This window comes from Oxyura jamaicensis, chromosome Z (genome assembly GCF_011077185.1).
Source record: "Oxyura jamaicensis isolate SHBP4307 breed ruddy duck chromosome Z, BPBGC_Ojam_1.0, whole genome shotgun sequence".
In the NCBI taxonomy this organism is placed as follows: domain Eukaryota; kingdom Metazoa; phylum Chordata; class Aves; order Anseriformes; family Anatidae; genus Oxyura; species Oxyura jamaicensis.
In genome coordinates, this window is record NC_048926.1 from 43,091,855 (window position 1) to 43,100,518 (window position 8,664).

The window sequence follows — 8,664 nt, forward strand, 5'->3', positions numbered from 1 at the left end:
CCCCGCCCCCCCCAACCCCCCCCGTCAGCAACCGGCTTCGGGCCCGGGGCCGCGGTGAGTGCGGGGGGGGGGGGGGGGGGAGCGTGGTTCTGTTGGGCACTGCTCAGGTTAGGTGGATGTTAGCAGCAGCACCCAAATTAAAAAAAAAGCAGGGAAAAAGCTGTTTTTGTGCGTACTTCTGGTTATTAAATGACGAGATGTCATCTTTAAAATTCACTTGGTCTGGCCTTTCTGTCTGCACCGAAGGGGCTTCAGTTGTGTGCTTGTAATTAGATCAACAAAAAAAAGGAGAAAGCACCAGGAGGGGTTGGCTGTAGAGACCTTGATACTTACCTCACACTCTGATGCTTACCTCATACTCTCATAGACTGTTTATACCAATTGAAGCTTACCTCTTTTAAGTATTGGAAGTACATGCTTATATTTAGTATCCACGGAAAAATACCTATTTTAAATCTATGTTACCACTCTCAGAATATTTGAACTTTGAATTGAGGGCAAATTGCTGTATTGTATAAGTGAGAGCCCTGTCATAAATTCAGCTACTTACAGAGAGTAAACATGTTTTTCTGTTCTTTTTTCTAGGGACTTCGCTCTTCTAGTTTAAAAGAAAATGTCTACATTTAACACTGCAGCAAGGGTGGAAACTTGGCTTTCATCCACGTGGCATGTTAAGGTTCCTTTGACATGGTTGGAAGCGTGTATTAATTGGATCCAGGAAGAAAACAGCGGTAGTAACTTAAGTCAAGCTCAGATTAACAAGCAGGTATTTGAGCAATGGCTTCTTACAGATCTAAGAGATTTAGAATATCCGATTTTGCCTGATTGCATCTTGGATGCTCCCAAAGGAGAGCTGTCTGGCTTTTATTCCATACAGATCGATTCACTTGTTGATGTTAGCCAGCCAGCATATTCCCAGTTGCAGAAGATAAGAGGGAAAAGTACTGTGAACGAAGAAGTAACAGCCAATACTCAGGCATTCCCGAAGCCCTGGGAAGCAAAGCCTACTCGAATGCTGATGCTGCAGCTGACTGATGGGATACATCAAATTCAGGGCATGGAGTACCAGCCGGTGCCAGTACTCCATAGTGATCTTCCTCCAGGAACAAAAATCACTTTACACGGTAGTATTGCGTATCGTCTTGGAGTCCTTTTGCTTAAACCAGAAAATGTGAAACTGTTGGGAGGTGAAGTGGATGCTCTTCTGGAGGAGTATTCCCAGGAAAGAGTCCTTGCTAGACTAATTGGAGAAGCTGAGAACCCTAATTCTGTTGGACAACCTGGTCATGAACAAATTGTACTCAGTCCTATGGATGAATTAGAAGAAACGCTAGGCCCTTCAGATGAAGAGCTTTTGGCCAGTCTTGATGAAAATAACAGAATTATTTTAAACAATGAAACGTCTTTAGAAAGTGGATACTGGAGTAGAAGCAACAATTTTAATACAGCCTCAGGTTCACTCACTGCACACAACGAAAATACGTTGCAACAGGAGTCGCTAGGCTCTCATTCACGTGAACAGACTCCTGTGGAGTTAAATGATTTTCCTTTGGAAGATGACATTCTTCTAGAAGAAGAGATGCAAAGAGAGCTGGAAGAAGTGCCACCAGTGGTCACAAACAGAAGCACTGATTTAACGACTGAGAGGATTCCACATACATATAGAAACTCCTGCAATTCATCTTTAAATGGCACTTCTGGAAGAGATGAAGGGCATGAAAGAGATAAGCCCGTAGAAGCTACCAGCAAGCAAAAGACTTCAGGAAGAAGAACAGTATCTGCTGGAGATGGCAATAGTACAAATTACTTTTCACAGCATAACACTGCACATCAGGCCTACAGCTCTTCATTTTTTTCTTTGGAAAATCATCATGAAGAAAGGCAGAGTGATAAAGACTTAGATGAGAGCACATGTAAATCCCATCACACTTCTGACAGCAGGCAGTTACACAGTGATCCTGTATCTTTCTCAAAAACTGATCCAGAAGCAGATCAGCCGAAGCATGACATGCAGACTGTTCCTTGCAGAGCAGTAGAGGCTTGTGACCTTGATTTAGATTCTCCACCTTTCACATACCTTTCCCTTCTCCTTGCAAAGAAACCAAAAGCTGTCACAATTGTGAAAGTTAAGTGTTTTATTGTAACTCTCACTGGAAACCTCAGGAGCAGTAATGGGTCCTGGGGTATAAAGGCAAAAATTTCTGATGGTTCAGCTTATCTTGAAGTAAATTTTGCTGATGATATTCTAACAAGTTTGATAGGATTTTCAGTGCTTGAAATGAATATGTTGAGAAAAGATCCAGCTTTACATGGGAAAATTAAGGATGGTTTAGAGAGATGTCAAAAACAACTGATAGATCTCTGTTGTTTGATGACTATAGAGTTTAATCCATTTCAGTCTAAAGCCACTGTTATAATTCTACAGGATGTTGATACAAGGCATCTAGAACAATTGAAAAAACGTTTAAATAAATAATAGTCTGTATTTTCCTTAAGTATTTTCCCAAAGGGACCGTTGAAAGTTGAATTTTAAGGCTAAATAGCATGCCTTTTCTCAGGAAAAATAGTAGAAAAACTATTTCCACTATTGGAGGAGAAGACAACTTGAGGGGGAAGAATTTTGCAGCTTGTTTCTTACGGTGGTAGTATTGAAATTAATTTTCAAATAGTTCCAGCTTGATTTAAAATGTTAATGCATCATTTTCATTCAGCAAAATCTTACGCATCCTTAACTGGTGATCTGGAGGAGCAGACTGTCAGGAAGTGAATAATAAATAACAAACCAGCTCCTTCTTGCAATTTTTGAAAAAGGTTACTTACCTGATTTTTTAAAGGCAGTTGGAGGAGGAAGGCAGTTGAGTAAATTTAAATAAAGAATATTGATTAGATGTGAGTATTTCTGACTATGCCAACTTGATACAGTGTGCAGAAACCTGAAGGTAAAGTAAAAAGTACTTCTTCCAAATACTCATGTATTAAGAAAAAAAAAAAAAAGGCAAACAAATGGGATAAAAACCTGTGTACTTTTTTTTTTTTAAAAAAGGCAAAACAAAGCCAAAAACCTCATCAAATATTTTTAAATCTTTTGTTACAATAATTATTTTCTGTTAATAAATGGAGAAATTTTATTATAATAGATTTTTGACCTGTTAATGTTTGGCCTTATTCATTAGTGCTTAAAGTTACTACTAATCTAGTCTCTCCATGGAGTAGTTAAAATATACGTGCAACAAATCTGTTGTGTAGTTAATATTGGTCTTATTTTTATTTTTATTTTTTGCTTTTAGAATGGACAAAAGTAAACATTAAAGTTTTCATTTAAACTTTGGTGGAAGCTGTTCAGTCATTTTCAAAAAAAATGTGTCTTGTTCAGTGTATAGAGTCTCAGTTTTTTTGTTTGTTTTGTTTTTTGTTGTTATTTGCTTTTATTCTTCCCATCCTTTTTCTTGCTCTTCAGTTTGAAGATTTTCTTTGAAATTAGTAGAATTCTAAATTCTGTCAGGAGTTGGGGACTGATGACACCAGAAGTCTGTGCAGTGTTGATTGAGCGTGTTTGCAAATAATGTAAGCAGTAGTCAGGAGAGCAATTTTTCATTTGGATTGTCAATATTATTTTTTTTCATTTTTTTTTTGTGGCATTTTCTTTATCTAAACAATGTCTGCTAGACCACTGGGAATTGCTGTGAGATTGGCAGTATTGCCTCCCTGCATTGTCCTCAGTGGAGAGACTTCCTTTGAGACTCTGTGACCTACAGAAAAATAGTGATAATTTGCTAAGTGAAGTAAAAATGGAGGGGGGTGGAGGAAGGGAAAGCTTTGTAAGGCATGAGCCTTCTTGAGTTTTGTTTCCAACAGCTTAGAACTTTAGGAATTCCTGTGTTCCTTTCTTTCCTCTCCTCCCCTTTCCCGCTCCCCTCTGAAGAGAACCTGGGCAAACCACAGTGCTGAGAGTTGCCTGGTTTTATTTCCTGACTCTGCTGGGAATTGTGCGTCATTTAGAACTGTAACAGCAAAAACATTTGGCTGTGTGGAACCTATGTTGCTGGAGCTTTGATTGTTGTTTCAGAAATATTTGCTTCTTAACAGGGAACTGACCAACCTTCATCTCATGTAATCCCCTTGAAAGGTAAAACAGCTGACTGTAATCTAGTGCCGTTTTATGGAAACCTTTTACATTTCTTTATTTGCCCTTATTTCTTTATCTGCTTCATTTCATTTTATGTGTTGATTTTGCCATGAGAAAGAGGAGTGCTTAAAGTTTGAGCTAAACAAATAGTCCATGGACTTTATTCTACTTGTGCACAGCAAGAGCAAAGACATTCAAAGCACTTAAACAGAATCTTATTTAGTATAATCTTTGTCTCAGCTGATCATCTCTGCTAAAAGAAGTTCACGTGCTTTCCATCATCTTCCCTCCCTCCCCCTGCCTTGCAGGCACTGTTACTTTTCTGACTTTTCCTTCTTCCCCTCCCCCAATGGACTAGTCTTTTTCAGAATGTTCTTCCCGGAAGGCTTTGTGCATGTTCTCAAGTGTAAGCAACAACATAAATCTAAGTACTGCTAGCTGTTCAGCACTTGACTGCTCTGCAGACATTTCAGGACAATTTTTTGGCACGTGATGATTCCAGATCCGTGTTTAAGCTTTCAGAATTAATGAGAAGTATTACACGTGTTTTTTTTGTTTGTTTGTTTGTTTGTTTTTCTTTTTTTTCTTTTTTTTTTTTTTTTTTTCGGACAAGAGAAGGAAAGAAAGAAAACAACTTCAGGAATGCATGCTTAGTTGTAAGGTGGAGAATGACATAAGTGGTTGTGTACCAGTTACTGGTTCATGCTTAATCCACTATTGGTTTTCAGAACCACGTTCTTTATCACCAATAGCAATGCTGTGAGTACATACGGTGTGTGTATATTGCCTCTGCATGCCAAGCAGTAGTGCACGTTTCAGCCTTTTAGATAAAAAGAGTTCTTACAGGCCAAATTCCGAAAACAGGCTGCAACCTCAGCTGACTGCAGTAGTGAGCAGGGGGAGAGGTATGAATGCACTTCACTTGGAAATGTGACAGAATTCCTGTGCAAGCCAATGAAGGCAATCGTCTATACTAACTCAAGTTACACGTAGTCCTCTATCAGAAAATAGTTCCTCTCCTCTTTTCTTGCTATTTTACAAATTCACTTTTTCTTGCTAACATTTTTTTCAGCTGCCAAATGGGTTTCTACATCTGCAGTGTATTTGACACTACAGAGTTTCAGATGCTGTGTTCTTCAGGAATGTATTCATATTCATGGGAAAAATAAAGTGCAATTTTTCATTACTTCCAGATAATTCATATGAAACCTGCAACATTGTCACTCAATGTCTTGAATGTTATTGATATAAATGATGACAGTTTGCTGTTTCTTCCTTGCAGTTATTAGAGAAACTAAAAACAGTAAATTGGTTATGGCAGTGCCGGCTATCTTCATCAGAATATCTCTTTTTAAACTCTCTGTCACTAAGGCAGGATAGCAGAAAGAAAAGAGTTCTCAGAAACTTAACTGTATCCTACTTTCTTTAAAGATATACACTCTCAAATTGTAGAATAAGGCAGCGGCTAGACCAAAGAATGTGGCTAGTTTCCAAACAAGCCAGGCTTCAAGAACAGCTCGGGGACCAGCCTAATCCTATTGGATACCAGTTTGCCCACAATGATGAATGTCATTATAGCCCAGCAATGTCCGTCTTGTTGAATGAAGGCAGTGTCCTAAGGAAAGAAGCAACAGCTGGTTGTGATAATGTCATCTTCAAGTACCAGCTAGAAATGTTAAAGGATTTCCAAAAGGATGTGCGGTGCTGGTCCCCTGTAAGAGCACTACTGTGACTTTGCACCGAAAGAATGGAATTTCAGGTCATATCAGCAGGAGAAATTTTCATGAAAGCTGAATACAGAATGCAATTAGAACAGTAAATATAACATTTGGTACTCGATATAAAACCTTATTTCTTAATATCTTGCTCTGATAATGTCAAGCATTTCTGTTCAGAATAAAAATGTAATAACTTTAGGTCTTTTTAGGGAGAGAAGAGTGAAGTACAGCAGTCTTTGAGTTATCTGGTGATAGGAAAACCTAAATTTATTCACCTGTGAGAAAAGAGTGAAAAGGTCTTAAATATAAATAGTACCTCTGATTTCAGATCCAATTCTCTGTATTATAGTCCTAAAAGGAACTGAATGCCTGCAGCAATGACAGCAAATGGGAGGTTAAGGGCAGCCTGACATTGGAACTTTTTAAAGTTCAATAGAAGAGGCAGAAGTTTCCTACAAATAAACTTAAGGTATAAAGGTACATGTAGCAAAATTCTGTGTGTACTTTACACACAAAATTCTGTACATTCCTGCTTAATCCTTTTTCCTTAAGGATTTTTTCCATATGGATTTTCTAACAGGGCAAAACTGTAGCGTGTTCCTGTTCGAATCTGTCCTGCTTTTGTTTCTTAGGCTGAGCAAACCCACTTCTCATCCTCTCTAGGGACTGATACGTGCTCCAGCCCCCTGACCACCTTGGCAGCCTGACTGCTGGATGCGTTCCATTGTGTCAGTGGCTTTCTTGTGCTAGGGAACTTGAAAAGGATGCAGCACTCCTTGCAGCCTCACAAGCACTGAAACAGAAGAAGGGATGGCTTTTTTTTTGGACCTCCTTCCTGATCTCTATTGGAGCCTGTTGTATGGTTAACCACCTTAACTGGAGACAGCTCTGATTCATGTTCAGCTATCCACGAGGGCGGGCGGGACTTGGCAATGTTGGCCCGAGCCCATACTGTTGCATGGGAGTATTTCTGTTAAGGTGAAATACTTTGCATTTACCCTTATTGAGCTTAAGGAGGTTTCTCTCAGCCTGTGCTAAGCCTGTTGTGGTACTGGTTGTCTCAGATACTGACCACTTGCTTTCCTTGTCTTTCCCCTTTACCTCACAGTCTGTGGTTGCATCTCCCCTGCTTGCCCTGGAGATGATACTGTTACATAAAAGCAAAGCCACACAGGTGGCCTAGTACCTGGTACCAAGTGGGAGCTGGCTCCTCTGGGTCGGTGAGCTGATGGAGTTTGTCCCGAGCCCACAGGGCCTGTGCAGTACAGCACAGCACAGCCTGAAGGCAGCTTTGTCCCTGCAGCACAGCACGGGGCTGCTCAGGTGAATCTCTCTGCGTCACTGACTCCTCGCTGAGCAGTGGTCTTCTGGTCAGGATCGCTGCGCTCGTGACTATCTTGCCTCCTGCAGTGGGTAGCGCTGCCTTTCCACAGATCCTTTCCTTTCCATAGTAGGTTAGGGAAATGGGGGGCCAGGAAGCAGATCTCAACCAGGGAAATGGCGTAAATAAATAAATAAATAAATAAATGAGTACCTCAATATTTCCCATGTCATTTGCCGCTAGGTCCTCTCTCTCACTAAACTTTGGAGGCCCTATTTTTCACAATCTCCAAATGTGCTTCCAGGAGCCCTTTTTGTTGCCCTACTCATCCCCATAGGCTTTGCTTGTGTCCATCTGGTCTTCCTGAAGTTCCCTCAGTGTGCTTCCTTCTTCACATCTGACCTCAGGCAGGGTTCACCTGCTCACTTGTGCTGGCCTGCTGCACTGGCTTGGTGTTCTCTGCTTTCCAGGGGCTGCTTCAAAGAGGTTGTCCTCAAAAAGCAGCCCACTGCCCTGGGTCTTTCTGCCTGCCTGGGCAGTCACCCATAGGACCCAGGTAGATCCCTAAATGAGCTGCCATCCGAGCTCCTGAAGCTCAGAGTTGTGATTCTACTGCCGTGCTCACTTCTCAAAGCACTTTAAACCATGCGGTCTCAGGATCACTCAGCCAGGACAGCCCTCAGCTCTGCCATCCCTAGGTTTGTCTTGTTTTATGAGTGGTAGGCCCCGCCGAGCACCTCCTGTCAGTCCCTCATGGATCACCTGCCTCCTGGTATCTGTATGGCTGGGGTAAGCTGCAAGTTACTTAGGGGAAGGTTTTTGTATTGTAAAACAACTCATCGTTAATGTTAGGTTTAAAATAGTTTAATAATTTTTGCTGTATTGCAGTTTGAGTGATGTAAGAAAGCAAGCTGTTTGGTTGGACAATATTAAAAAACAATGGCAACATATAGTCTATTTTGTTTTATGGTATATGAATAAAAAAGCAACCTAACTTTTACACTATTTTCAAGGATAAAACTCAATGATTTCAACGAAGTTCTGGAAATATGAAAAGGGGCAAGATGTAGACAAATACTATTTGCATCAAAAATACTGCCTGGCTGTTTGAGCATCTGAAAGAGATGTTCATGGGAGGAGTGATGGACCTGAGGTCTTTCTTAAGGCAAGGGTAATACCTGATTTCCTGGGGAAGTTCTTGTAAGAACATTGTGCCAAAGAAAAAGGAGTCTGCCTCAACTAGCATTTAATTTTCAGCCCCATTAAGCACCTCATTCCTAGATGCTGGTGGGAGCTTGGAGACATTCAGTATTTAATGGTGGCTAAATAAGTATCTCCTTGCTGAGCTATCTGGCCTTTACAGAGGCACCTAACTCCTTGTGCAGGGTGAGTGGGGAGCCTGTGTAGTTAACCTAGCTGGCATGGACCACCCTGACATGTTATGCAAATTCTTTGTTTGTGTCTTTCTTCGGAATTCTGTCCTTGGATGAGAACAGCCT

The 8,664-nt window shown here is 40.7% G+C and overlaps 1 protein-coding gene across 1 annotated transcript; it reads left to right on the plus strand.

Annotated features, from left to right (window-relative positions):
- On the plus strand, positions 1-2,994 carry RMI1 (RecQ mediated genome instability 1). The gene is made up of 2 exons (XM_035309433.1): positions 1-54; positions 586-2,994. Exon 2 carries the CDS (start codon positions 614-616, stop codon positions 2,474-2,476), a length of 1,863 nt encoding a protein of 620 aa, XP_035165324.1. The 5' UTR covers positions 1-54; positions 586-613; the 3' UTR covers positions 2,477-2,994.
- The last annotated feature ends 5,670 nt before the right edge of the window (positions 2,995-8,664 follow it).